This window comes from Monodelphis domestica, chromosome 2, assembly GCF_027887165.1.
Source record: "Monodelphis domestica isolate mMonDom1 chromosome 2, mMonDom1.pri, whole genome shotgun sequence".
Lineage (NCBI taxonomy): Eukaryota > Metazoa > Chordata > Mammalia > Didelphimorphia > Didelphidae > Monodelphis > Monodelphis domestica.
In genome coordinates, this window is record NC_077228.1 from 62751858 (window position 1) to 62766930 (window position 15073).

Consider the following 15073-nt stretch of genomic DNA (forward strand, 5'->3'; position numbering starts at 1 on the left):
AAACAGAAGTGACGGTTTTTAAATGCCAGGCTAAGAAGTTTGTATTTTATATTAGAGCCAATTTGGAGTCAGAGAGGATTTTAACGTAGGAGAGTAACATGGTCAATTCTATAGTTTAGGAAGATCATTTTGGCATCAATTCCTTCAAGGACCTGACTTTTTAAAACTTTATTACACATAGGTGCCACATGCCAGTAGGCTTACACAAACATGATTTTCCTGTATTGTTTTAATCTGGGCTAGGAACAATTTTCATTAATGGAAAAATGGTCCTCAAACACACCGATTAGCCCTCTTCAGGTACAAGAAGATAAAAGCCTGATAATTTGAATGGAGTACTCTTCTTAAATGTCTACTCTTATCTGTGGCAGCCAATGGGAAACTCAGGCTCTCTCCCACCTGATCCAATGAGTAATTAAGAGAGTTAAAAAAAAAAACACAACACCCCAACCCTTAACATGCTAGTGGTATATCCTGTGGACTTCAAGGGGCATCAGACAAGAAGATCAGGACTGAGCAAAGGGCACAACCTGACTATCTGGCCAGTGGGTTCAGCTTGGGTTTGATTGGTAGGAGAAATTGAGGAAGGAGTAGAGGTGTTAGGCTGCCCAAAGAAGTTGGTGAGGAGCAAAGACACCATGAGCGACCAGGATTGTAAGAATGTCAGTGACTGCACAGTTTCCCGCCTGCTCAATGTGGTGGAAAGTGAGCTCCAGGCAGGGAGGGAGAAAGGGGACCCTACAGAGAAGCAGCTTCAGATAATCCTGGAAGATGCAGCCCTCTGGCAGAGATTCAAGGAAGTCACTAATGAAATGATCGTGACGAAGAATGGCAGGTGAGTTGATCCTCTGCCTTGTCTAAGCTGGGCTGGGCATTAAAATATATCTTGAATATTGAACAGGATGCATGCAACCTTTCAAATAGGAACGGTGTGTGAGCTGATTAAACACAGTCGTGAGAACTGTATCAAAGTGTCCCCCTTCACTCTGTTCCCCTTCCAACCCCAGGCTAACATAATTAATTTCTCAGACAGTATTGCAGAAGCCTGGGAGGGTTGAAAAGACAGTGGTCTGAGTTGGTAGTCACCTGTTTGAGCTGTGTTGGGTAGGTTTGGAGAGAATGGACAGGATTGTCCATGTTTAAAAAAATATTCACTGCTAGCCCTGGGCAAAGTGCTGGAAGTCTTAAGAGACAAAATATCCATTTTCAATATACTCTGAGCAGACTCTAATGTTCTGGATGAGAGAGTTTGACCCAGAGGAAGTTGAAAGTTAACTTGGTTTTGAACCTGAAATGTTCTCCTCACCTGAGCAAGGAAAAGCTTGTCAGAATTGTCTGATTTCCTGAGAATTCAAGGCAAAGGATGAGAAGAATTATCCCTGTACCTGCTTCTCCTGTGCATTTGAGGTAAGTGTTCACTGGAGTTACTCTGGAGGGTATATGCCCTTAGAGAGGACATAGTTCTTGTGATATTTGGTTAAACTCTAAAATACCAAATTGTATCAGGTAATAAAACTGAAACGGATCCTTTTGGCATGCTCCAAGAAGAATCCACTGATTCTTGGATTTTATCAAAACCGGTTCTCACAGGGGTTTTCCAATGAGAATAAAAAGCTTTCACCTAGTGGGCATGAAAGCATTATAAAGACAAATAATTATGGTCTGGTTCAAATAGCAAAATTGTTATTCATTTTTTAACTGCTGTCTCATGGATGTATCTATTGGCACAAGAGCCTCAGACATTAACATCTGTACATATGATGGTTTTGGCAGTTCTTGGAATCAGGACCTTGGAGAGAGGTAGTGTCAGCTAACAAAGAAAGACTAAAGTCAAATAAATACCCAATGGATCTGCCTATATTTGGGGCTTTTGCTTTTTATTATGTGTGTATGCATGTGCATGTGTGTTTATCTATGTCAGCACATGTATGCATATATTAATAAAATGGTTTCTTCCCTGTGCCCTAGTGGAATTTTGGAACTCAAATATTATTGATGACATGAGGATACTTTCTAAGGGAAAGGAATGAACCACCTTTGCAGATGGGAGTAACATAATCAGAGCAGAAGGAATAACAGTCAAGTGCTTAATTTTACATTTTTCTTTCTGCACCTGGCTAGAAACTTTTTTTACTCTTTTCCTAAACCTAATTATTTTTGGATTATTTTAAACATTTGAAGTTGTTTATTTTAATAGCTTCTTTTCCTTTTCTTTGTTGATCTGTGTTTATACACTGTAATCACTACCTCAGACATTTACTAGCTGTATGACCCCATGGGTAAATAATTTGCTATCTCTCAGCCTCAATTTCCTGATCTGTAAAATATAGGATTGTGAGGATCAAATCAGATAATAAATGTAACTTTTTGTTTTCCCTTGTTGGAAAGAAATAGAAGCCTCTGTTTTAATTCCTTTCATTGAACCATGCCTAATTTCTACTTGGTTCTACTCACTGTCTCTTTCTCACATTTCTGGTTATATTATTTTGCTTCTATCTATATTACTATCCCTCTGCCTTTCTGCATCTATCTATTAGTCTATATATTCAGTAATAAATGCACTAGGGTCAGGAAGATCCAAGTTCAAATCCTGCCTTAGACCTTTACTAGCTGTGTGACCCTGTGCAAATCACTTAATTCTTCTTAACCTCATTTTCCTTATCTATAAATTATAGCATTGTGAGACTCAAATGAAATGACATGTAAAACGTTTGGCAAACCTTGAAACACTGTATAGATGCTAGCTGTTATGTACAATGGGCAGCTAGGTGGTGCAGTAGATACAGCTGACACTAGCTACGTGATCCTGAGCAGGTCAGCTGGGCCTCAATTTCCTTCTCTGTAAAATGATGAAATTAGACTAGATGAGCTCTAAGCTCCCCTTTATAACTTTTCTTTGTATTTGAAGGTGATTCCTATGGTCACTTTCAGAATTTGATTGCCATTGCGCTAGTTCAATTTAATCACAACGTGATGGCATTGATGCCCTTTCAGAACTTATTTCTACCTGTAGAGACTCCAGCATCTTTCCTTTCTTTTCCAAGGGCTATCTATAATCCTTGGGGCAGCTAGCTGGTTCAGTGAATACAGTGCCAGGTCTGGAATCAGGAAGACCTGAGTCCAAATTTGGCCTCAGACCTTAATTGTAGTGACCCTGGGCAAGGTCTCTTAACCCGGTTTGCCTCAGTTTCCTCATCTGTCAAATGAACTGGAGAGGGAAATGGCCACTCCATCATTTCTGCCAAGAAAACTCCAAATGGAGTCAAGAAGAGTCAGACCTAATTGAAAGGACTCAACAACAACATTAGATACAATGTCCATCTGGCTATCAGAGGAGCTGCATAGTAAATAAAGACAACACTAACTAATTTTTAGATAGAAAATCAGTATGGAATAGAAGATAGAGAGGAAGCCTTGGGGTTATGAAGACCTAGTTCAAGTCTTGCCCTTGATAACAGGATGATTTGCGACCCAGGGCAAGCCACCTAAACTCTTAGTGCTCCAGACAACACTCTGAAACTGAAAGTTGTAGAGTGGATGAAATTCTGCTTTGTTGGCATGAATTTCCTCACTTGGGAAGTTCTTAATCCCCTGGTCTAGCTGCCAACCCCCATGAAGTAATTTTGTATAGAACATGGCAAATACGATAAATATATCTTTTGGTCTACATTAACATCACCAAGAGGTTGTTGTTCAAAAAATAATGATGGGGGCAGCTGGGTGGCTCAGTGGATTGAGAGCCAGGCCTAGAGATGGGAGGTCCTAGGTTCAAATCTGGTCTCAGACACTTCCCAGATGTGTGACCCTGGGCAAGTCACCTGACCCCCATTGCCTAGCCCTTACCGCTCTTTTGCCTTGGAGCCAATACATAGTATTGGCTTTTATGTTTTACTTTAAGATTGGCAAAATACTTTACAAAGATTCGTATTTTACTCTCATTATAAATTATAATATGTCCAGTTTTCCATATAATGAAGCTGAGATTCAGAGAGATTAAGTGATGACCAAGGGCCCACAGAGGAGCCAAGATTTCAAATCCTAGTCTTCCAATTTCAAATATTTATGTAGCTCTTCCACTACCTCTTATTCATGGAAGGAAAGAACTGATAGTTCATACCTTTCAGCCTAGAATGAATAAAAAGGTTTAACATTTAACAATAATGTTTATATTATAATATTTATAAATAAATTTATTTACATATTATATATTAAAATTATAAGATTTATATAAATTCATAATTCTACAATCACATAGTAATTATATATGTCTACATATATAATTATATAATATATATACACATTATGCAATTATATGTTATGTAATGTACTTATTATATCTTAATATAAATATGATATAAAATAAATACATTTTTCTGTACCTAAATATATTTGTGTAATATATGTGTTATTTATAATAATTAGAATTAATAGTGTTTTAAGGCTTGCAAATATTTTTTTAAAAACTATCTCATTTTATCCCCATAATAAACCTGGAATGTAGATGCTATTATTGTCCCCATTTTACAGATGAGGAATCAAAAGTAGATAGAGGCTAAGTGATTTTCCCAGGTCATAGATGCTAAACATCTAAGGATGGATTTGAGTTTAATCTTCCCAATTTCAGCTCCACCGCTTTCTCCACCTCGCCACCTAGTGGTGTTAGGTTGTGACAACCACATCTAATCAGAAGTTAGACCTTAATACCTAGTCTAAAGTTCACCATTAATATTTTTTAATTTAAATTTTAAAATATAATTTAATTTCGTTGTCTATTTTAATGTTTTCCTCTCTCATATTCCCTACCTATTGATAATGCAACCCCCAAGCCTATTATAAATATGTATATACTTGCAAAACAAATTTCAGCACTAGTCTTATTAAAAAAAAATCAAGAAAAAATGAAATAGAAGGAAATATGCTTTAGTCCCCCTCTAAGTCTATTAGTTTGCTTTCTGGATGTGGATAGCATGTTTCGTCATGAGTCCTTTAGAACCGTGGTTGATTATTGTGTTAAACAGAGTTACTAATTCTTTCAGAGTTGATTATATTTACAGTATTGCTGTTATTGTAGACATTGCTCTCTTGGTTCTGCTTATTTTACCTTGCCTCAGTTAATACAAGTATTTCCAGTTTTTTCACCAATCATAATTTCCTAGAGTCCAATAGTATTCCATCACATTCATACATAATGACTTATTCAATCGTTCTCCAATTAGTGGGTATCCTCTCAGTTTCCAAGTCTTTGCAACCACAACCATACTAGTTGTGTGACCCTGTGTAGTTCACTTATCTTTTTTCATCCTCAGTTTTCTCAACTGTAAAATGAGTATGATAATAACACCCATCTTGTAGTGTTGTTTCTCTGGAGGAGGATAGCATTCTTTGTCATAAGAATTGTCTTGCCCTTCAGAATTGTCCTGGACCACTATATTTCTGAGAGTTGCAAAGTCTTTCACTGTTGATCATCATACAATATTGTTGTTACTATGTACAATGTTCTCTTGGTTCTGCTCATTTCACTCTGCATCATTCCATGTAGAGCTTTCTAGCTTTTTCTTAAACCATCCTGCTTATCATTTCTTATAGCATAATAATATTCCATCACCACCATAAACCATTCAGTCATTCTCCAATTGATGGACACCCCCTCAATTTCCAATTCTTTGTCACCACAAAAAGAGCTGCTATAAATATTTTTTTGTGAAAGGATATCTTTTCTCCTTTTTTGATCTCTTTAGAATAGACCTAGTAGCTGTATTATAGGATCAAAGGATATGCATAGTTTTATAGCACTTAGGACATAGTTTTAAATTGCTCTCCAGAATAGCTAGATCAGTTCACAATTCATTAGCATCCTAATTTTACCACATCCAATATTATCACTTTCCTTTATTGTCATATTGACCAATCTGATTGGTATGAGGTGGTACCTCTGAGTTGTTTTAATTTACATTTTTTCTAATCAAGAGTTATTTAGAATATTTTTTGATATGATTTTTGATAGTTTTGATTTCTTCATCTGAAAACTGCTTGTTCATATTATTTTACCATTTGTCAACTGGGGAATGACTTATGTTCTTATAGATTTGGCTTAGTTCTGTATGTATTTGAAAAATGAGACTTTTATCAGAAATTTATTATAAATTTTTCCCCCAGTTTATTTTTTCTCTTCTAATTTTGGTTAAATTGGTTTTGTTTATACAAGACCTTTTAAATTTAATATAATTAAAATTATTTATTTATATCTTGTAATGTTGTCTTAACCCTTGTTTGGTCATACATTCTTACCTTATTCATAGATCCTACAGGGAAAGTATTCTATGTTTCCCTAATTTATTTACAATATCACACTTTATGTCTAAATAATATACTCATCTTGACACTTATGTTGGTATGAGGTATAATATACTGCTCTATATCTAGTTTCTGCCAAATTGTTTTCCAGTTTCCCAGCAGTTTTTGTCAAATAGTGAGTTCTTATCCCCCAAACTGGAATCTTTGGGTTTATCAAACAGATTCTGTGCTTTCTCTTGAGCTTTTTCTGTTACTACTATAGTTGCTCTATGTGATCAGAAACTGCTTTTGCTTGTTCTTTCTTCCAACCTATTTCTTGACTTTGGACCTTATGGTTTTTTTTCCCCATGTGGGCTCTGCTCATTTCCTGTATGTGTCTGGGGGATGTTTGACCTAAACATCTGATGTTTTCATAGTTCAGCCGGGGGGTCTGAATGTTTTCAATGCTTCCATGCCCTCGTTTTTTCCATTGTAAGTTTATTTGTTGAACTAAAGGTGAGAACTAAGTTATCACTCTCTTTCTGTACTCTGTCAAACAGCTAAGTTTCTAGAATTCATTTGTGCCCAGTCATGGCTATGTCCTGGATCTGTGATGCAGACCTGAGTAATAGGTGACAGAGATCCAAGATGGCACCATTCCTATTTCTAGGATCTTTTTCTGCCCAAGTGCTTCCTTCCCTCCTACCTTATCTTACTTCCCTTTCCATTCCTGGGTGCAAAAGTATTATTGTTCTGCTATCTTTGCCCCTGCTCTGAGTTTCTAGTCAGTCCCACCGTAGTGTCTGTAGACCTTTCTATTTTTCTAAGCTACCAAGGACTGAAAAAAATGACTCACTGTGACTTTATCTTGCCTTTTCTAATCAGAATTCTGTTTAGCAGATATTTTAGGTTATAGAGGAGGTATGCTGGGAGAGCTAGGCAAAAATATTCATAATGTAAACTTGATTCCACCTTCCCATAAATATTCTGCTTTCCTGTGCTATGAACCACCTTCATTGTTATATGAAGACAGTCTGGAATGATCCTAATACCAAAGGAAAATAGACACTATTTGGAGATGTGCATTTCAAATACTTGACTCTGTTAGCATCTGGTAATATCTCCATCTTCCTTGATCTTCCTTCACTGGAACCTCAGGGAAGCTTTATTATCCATCGTATGCCTGCCAGTAAAGAGAAAATCAAGGGTCATGGCAGCTTCCCAATCGACCCATCACAAGTGTAAACAAGGCAGCATCCTCTTTGAGCTACAAACCTCCTTGAGGAGGCAGAGCTAGATTTTAGTACTTGAATTGGAGGTAAGCCAGGGTATTGAGGTGAATTCTCAGAAGTGATGTCAGAGAAGGTGAAGTTCAATAACCTCAAACATTTTAGGAGCTTTGTTTCATGCCAAACCCAAGAGTTGGTACCTTAAAGACACCAGGCCAGCACATGAACCCCTACAATTTACACAAGCATTCTTTGGAATAGTCAGAGAGCTGAAGCTCTCTGTATAAGCTGAGATAGAAGCAATTCATTATCCAGCATCAGGAACCAGACTGAATAAAATATGGTATATTAGATGGCATGAAATATTAGAATGTTGCACAAATATGGCATATAGAGGAAACCTGAGAAGACCATATAGAGTGATCAGTGAAAGTGCAATCAGAAAAAAGACATCAATTCACTTAACACAACTCTATATGTGTGTATTCCTGTATAAATATATGTATATGTAAGTATATGTGTGTGTGTGTGTGTGTGTGTGTGTGTGTGTGTGTGTGTGTGTATGTAACTCCATTCAAAGAGCCAATTGCACTGGACTCTCCTTACCGGAGAGGATCCACTGATTACTCTGTACCTGGGAGAGAGGTGGAGTTGGTGAGAGCTTGAGAGAAGAAAGACATTGACCTTCTGGCTTCCAGTAGAGAGAGAGAGGTCATGCTATTCTAGGCTCTTTTCAGGTACCTAAAGGAAGAAGGTCTTGGGGAAGAAGTGGATATAATTAAGGTGCTAACTCTTCTACCATTTTGTACTATGCCCTATGCTAAGTACAGGGGATACAGAGAGGGTACAAAGAAAGATAAAAATTGAACCCTGCCCTCAAGAAGCTTATAATCTAATAGGAGAGACAACAGTTTACCAATTGTGTACAAACAAGAAATATACAGGATAATTTAAGAGGGATCTGCAAAGGGACATATATCAAAAGTTTTTTTTTCTTTTTGTTTGTTCATTTATTTGGTTCTATCTTGTTTTTATGTAATGCTTTATTCCTTTTTATGTATGATTATTTGAATTTTTATTAATATTGATGGCTATTAAGTTTTTAATAAACATTAAAAAAACCTTTTTTCCTTCCATCTTAGAATCAATACTGTGTTTTGGATCTAAGGCAGAAGAATGGTAAGGACTAGGGTTAAGTGACTTGCCCAGGGTCACCTACCTAGGAAATTTCTGAGGTCACATTTGAACCCAGGACCTACCATGTCCAGGCCTGTCTCTCTATTCACTGAGCCACCTAGTTTCTCCCTCTAATAAACACTTTAAAAAAGTAGCAGACTTGGGCCACGTCAGTTCTTTGACCAAATATAATAGTGCCTGGAGAAAATTTGAATATAGGATTTAATTATTAATTTATGTCCCCTTTGTGTGAAATAGAAACATTGACATTTGCTCTATTTTTCACCTGCTCCTATGAACCCCCAGATTTTATGACGAGTTTTATGATAAAGTCTATAGAGAGCCCACCAAGGAGAAAGATAACTTTCGATTTGAAAAGAGGTTTTCTTTCCTTTACCACCAAGGAGGGAGATATTGGTCCTAAGTTATGTTTCCCCATCTTTGTCCTCTTACCCTCCTGCTACAACTAGATAGATGAGGTTAATGTGAGGAAGGGAAGCATTTCAATATCGCTGGTCATGGGAGAGATTTTTTTTCTCTTTGATTTCTATTTCTCCCAGACTGACTTTCTCTGGCATCAGTCTGATTGTGCTGGGTAAAGAGAAACAGAGCACATACAGAAGTGATCAAGTTCTGTTATTTGTTCTTTCCTCTTCTCATTTAAATAGAGTAGTTGGAAGCTCAGAGATGACATTATGTATTATGCCTGGTTGTTTTCAATTTGTCATATTTTATTTTTGTTCATTCATTCAGTCTTTATTAGGCAGCTAGAACAGTGTTCAGCAGTACCATATTAGGAATCCTGGGGAATTCTGGGAAAAAAATTTGACTAACATGGGGTGACTAAGGCTTTGCCAAGGGTGCCAAATTTTGAGGGTGCTCACAGCACTTGAAAACCTTCAGCAATATAGAAATAAGAGACTTCAGCACGTAATTATGATGAATTATTTAGACCAGGAAGATATTAGGTGTCTTGCTTCCTCTCACAATGGCTTCCATCCTGACTTGAATTGAACTTACTTCTCACAAGTCTCCCATATAGCAGCATCATGTTGTCTTAATTTAAGCATATTATTTGTAGTACATTTTATGCTACTTGCCTGGGCAGAGTTGATGTTGTCCTGGCTACAAAAATTGTATGTTAAAGTCTATGGGAGACAGTGGGGTAAAATGGAAACAGTGATGACTCTGGATTCAGAGGATCTGGTTCAAATCCCACCTTTAATACTTATTATCTTGGGCAAGTAACTTAACTTCCCTGAGCCTCCGTTTCTTTAGCTGAAAAATGAAAGGGATAAAATAGATGAGGTGTGATCTTTCCTCAGCTTTCTCTGAGGTCCCTCATAGCTCTACATTCATGATGCTATCATTTGGTTGTAAGTCAAATCAACAAACATTTGTTAAGTGCTTATTACAAGAGAAGTAATTTCAGAAGTAGTTTCTTTCAAGCAACTTTCTGTCTAGTTGGAGATAGAAGAGTCACACACATTCTGATCCTCTATCTCTCCAACTTCACCTAATACCTTATCTTCTGTCTTAGAATTGATACAAATGTCAGTTCCAAGGCAAAAGAGTGATAAGGTCTAGACAAATGGAGTCAAGTGACTTGCCCAGGGTCACAGAGCTCAGAAGTGTCTGAAGTCAGATTTGAGTCCAGGTTCTCCCAACTCCAGGTTTGGCTCTTTATCCATTGAATCACTTAGCCGCCCCTTATCATTCTTAATCATCCTACATGATCTTGTATATGTATTATATTATATATTATATATAACAATGTCATATAATAGAGGTCATGAATGTCATAATAATATGTAATATTATATATACATACATATGGGACAGCTGGTAATACAGTGCAGGTCCTGAAGTCATGAGAAGTCCTCTTCATGAGTTCAAATGTAGGCTCAGATACTTATTAGCTATGGGATCTTGGGCAAGTCACTTAACCTTGCTTGCCTTGGTTCCATAAATAAATAAATATACATATATTCATACATATACACATGTATATTCCAAAAAATTACACATGCCCTCTTATATTTGTACATACATTTTCTCATTCTCATAATAGATTTTTTAAATAATTAAATTAAGCTCTATAATACCCAAAGCCCATAACCTTTCAAAAGAGATTAGCCTGGTAATTGACTCAGGATAAAAGAGGCAGATGAAGTATGGTTATTGCTCAGATTATCCCATTCAAATGCTAAAGGCATATTAGAAAGGATTTTGAAAGTGGTATTTTACAGTAGATTACAGCTTTACCTTTACACAATTTATTGAAAGATCTGGAGAATACAGGATTCCAGTGTGCCTATTGTTTGTTGATCATTAATAATAAAAACAGGGTGTTTGATTTGGTGGAGAAAAAAAAAAGACTCTTCCAAAAGGTAACTCCTCTGAATCCATTACAATCATTCAAGATTCTTTGAAAGATATAATAGCATTAATAACCCTGCTTGACCATGGAGTTTGGGACATCTTGAGGTCAATATGCCTTTCCTGGGGCTCCTCCAAGTGTATCATGGGTAGTGTTGCCCATTCTGCAAACGTGTGAATCCTGCCCATGTGAATCCATCCAGGTTGATTTATTTATGTTTCCGTAGAGACAAGCTTTCTCAACATGAGGTTGTTTTTATGACCATAATGGGAAGTGGGACTAGGAGAGGAAACTCTGAGGTTCTCATGTTAAATCTTCCCTGTAGTTATCTGATATCAGACTTTTCCTTTCAAGTTCAAAATGGATCTCAGGCTCCAGATGAGATTCTTTCTTGGGCTTTTCCTCTTCTTTTGTTAGGCTGGCATTCAGTTCTAAAATAATATTTAATTTCTATATAATATATAATATAATAATTTAATATTCTAAAATAATATTTAATTTCCCCTATAACATGTAAAACAAATTTTAAAACATTCACTTAAAATTTTTTGAGCGACAAATTGTTTTCCTTCTTCTATCCTCCTTCGCTACTCTCCCCCATCACTGAGACAGCAAATAATCTGATATGGATTTTATATGTGTAATCATGTAAAACATTTCCCATATTAGTAATTTTCTGGAAGAGTTGTCAAATAGAAAAAAAGGATAATAAAGAAAATGAAATATAGTATGTTTCAGTTTGCATTCAGATACCAATTCTTTCTCAGATGGCAGATGGCATTTTTCATCATGAGTCTCTGGGATTGTCTTGGTTATTGTATTGCTGAGAATAACTAGGCTATTCACAGTTGTTCATCAAGAAATATTACTGTCATTGTGTACAATATTCTGATTCTGCTTACTTAACTTTGTATCAGTTCACATAAATCTTCCCATATTTTTCTGTAATCATCCTGCATGTCATTTCTTATAACACAATAGTATTCCATAATTATCATATACCACAATTTATTCAGCCATTACCCAATTGATGGATAACTCCTCTATTTCTAGCTCTTTGCTACTTCAAAAAGAGCTGCCGTAAATTATAATTTTAATAAAAGTAAAATAATATAACAAGAAGCCTGTTTTTAATTTTAAAATCAATATTAGTACTTTAAAAGAAAAAAACATTTTTTAGCTTGATTTCATGGTTTTAAAAACAAAAATCTTGTAGGTCCACTCCAAAAGACCTGAAACCAGAATGTATTATCGTGCTTTAACTCTTGACTTGAGACAGCCAGATATGGGAATGACCATTGGTTAACAAGTCATAGTTCTGGGTTCTAGTACCAGTTTAGCCCTTAACTAGTTCTTGACTATGAGGAGGTTCCTAACCCTTTCATTTCCCCATATAGGTGGCACAATAAATAAGGCACTGGGCTTAGAATCGGGGAGACTCAATCTTCCTGAGTTCAAATCAGGCCTCAGACAGTTCCTGCATGTGTTATCCTGGGCAAGTCACTTAATTTTGCTTGCCTCAGTTCCTCATCTGTAAAAAGAGTTGGAGAAGGAAATGGCAAACTATTCCAGTAGCTTTGTCTAAAAAACCCCAAATGGAGTTAAAAAGAATCAGACTTGAATGAACAACAACTCTTGGGAGTGGGTTGGATTGAAGTAGAAGTGTCAAACTTGCCACAACTTTTCCAAGTATGGACAGAACCTGATTAAAATGTCGTTGGGAAATAGTTAATGAACTAAAATAACAATAAACATAGATAATAGTATTTTAAAACTAAATTAATATGGGGATCCTTGGATCCTTATGTTTGGTTTTTGGTCCCTATTTCTATTCAAGTTTGATATCACTGGATTACATTTCCTCCTAGGTCCCTTCCAACTCAAAGTCTGTGATCCCACAAACCCATAAAGTTCCTTCTTTCTCTAACATTTTATGCTTCTGTGTTCTCTTGAAGGCGCATGTTTCCTGTCTTGAAGATCAGTGTAACTGGGTTGGATCCCAATGCCATGTACTCTTTCCTGCTAGACTTCATTCCAACTGACAGTCACCGTTGGAAATATGTTAATGGTGAATGGGTGCCAGCTGGCAAACCAGAAGCTTCCAACCACAGCTGTGTCTACATCCACCCAGATTCTCCCAACTTTGGTGCCCACTGGATGAAAGCCCCTATCTCCTTCAGTAAAGTAAAGCTTACCAACAAACTCAATGGAAGTGGCCAGGTAGGACTGGGTTGCATACTGTAAACCCTGAAGCCATCATCAATCAAGAAATATCAAGGGTGCATTTAAGCAATTAGAGGGACCCTCACAGGGCTCTTATTGCATAGAAGCCAATTATTCCCTGGAGTCCAAATGTAAACAGGAATAAACAGATCTTAATTGGTGCTTTCAGATTTTAATGGACTTCTAGACGTTAAGAGAGAGTGAGAGAGAAGTGGGGGGAGTGCAGTAGTTTACTTAATCATGGGGGCCTTTTCATAGTTTTGTCTTGTGTACTAAGCCTTTTATATAGGACTTCAGATGAGGGGGAAAACATTGTTTGTGAGTATTAGAGTTTTGTTATTCTCCTTTTTTTTTTGTATAAGTGGCATGTTGGCAATAGGTAAGTACCTTAATAAAAAGCTGCTCCTGAATGAAATAATTACAGCCTCCACTTTGGCATTAGGATAATTATCAATAGAATATTCAATCAGCTTTGGTTTTCAGAAGAAGAAAAAGAAAAAAATAGTCTAAACAAAGCTATCAAAGTGCTAGAAACAGATTTGTGTGTGTCCATGTTTGAAAAGTGACTAAACAACTTCAGGGAAATGAGGCTCCATTAAGGTTATCCAATCACTTTTCAAAGTGGAGGCCAGGTAGTCTGATGGTGATAAAGAGTCCTGGATTCTACCCCTTGTTCAGTCTCTCATGCATTTCCCTGAGGTTAGTCTCTTTGTCCCCTTGTGCCTTCAGTGGAAAATCCTTTAAACCATGTGTGAGTGGTATGTGGGCCCCAGTATTTTTTTCATGTTAATTCAGTCCTTGGCTGATATATGAATCCATTACAAATAAATATTTCTTACCTGATTCCTTAACAAAACACTCTGTCATCATGGCAGAACTCTAACCAGAGACTATAGTATCTGGGGAAAAGATATTATAAAACATACAAGTTGGCACAGTAGAAGTATCTTAGACCATGGTGCATAAGGCAATGGGTGGGTATGTGTGGACACTCCATACATACATGTTTTTGTATAATGAGTGGATGGGGGAACACAGAAAGGGTCTCAGAGAGCAGGAAACCTACCTTGTGGGGAGATACTCTGATGTACTTTGAGGACACTGCTGGAAAGATTGACTGAGAAGCAGGGCATGATTGTGGTATCTGGAAGAAGAGGCTACCATTTGGAAGCTACTTATTTTAGTATATTATTCTTATTTAATAGGTGCTAAACTTAATTGTTTTTACCTGCTAAAAGAGCACTAGTTCTAGCAACACCTAAATTTTGATACCCTTGGGCATAGTCCCAGTTGCCTGTCTAAGTTATGACTCCTTCATTAAGCCTTTTCAGGAGGAAAGCCATCTTAGTTATTTCTCTCTCTCTCTCTCTCTCTCTCTCTCTCTCTCTCTCTCTCTTTCAGTAGAAAATAAGTTCTCTCCTACAGATTAGGGGTTATTACATTTTTTCTTCATTTCCCCATCACTTGGAACACTGCTTATCTCTTTGAGATTAATAATCAAGAGCTGAATAAATGTTTGTTTAATCCAGTTCAGCTCAGATCAATCTAAATGATCTCTTTCCCTCTTTGCTATATACTTTATAAATGTGGAGAAATGAGATTCAAGAGGGTAAACTGCTTTGCTAAAGATCTTGAGCCAATAAGTGGAAGATGTCAGACTGAAATGTAGGTCTCCTAACTTCCTTTCTACTACACTGCTTTCTTCCAGATCCATTACATTTTCTTTATCTATCTATCTATCTATCTATCTATCTATCTATCTATCTATCCATCCATTAATCCATTTCTCTGT

The 15073-nt window shown here is 36.7% G+C and overlaps 1 protein-coding gene across 1 annotated transcript in view; it reads left to right on the forward strand.

The window, feature by feature from the left end:
* Positions 1-638: 638 nt before the first annotated feature.
* TBX19 (T-box transcription factor 19) overlaps positions 639-15073 on the forward strand; it is a 34381-nt gene continuing 19946 nt past the window's right edge. The window contains exons 1-2 of the mRNA XM_001371851.1: positions 639-835; positions 13014-13278. Coding sequence (XP_001371888.1) covers positions 639-835; positions 13014-13278 — 462 coding nt within the window. The remainder of the gene's footprint in view (positions 836-13013; positions 13279-15073) is intronic.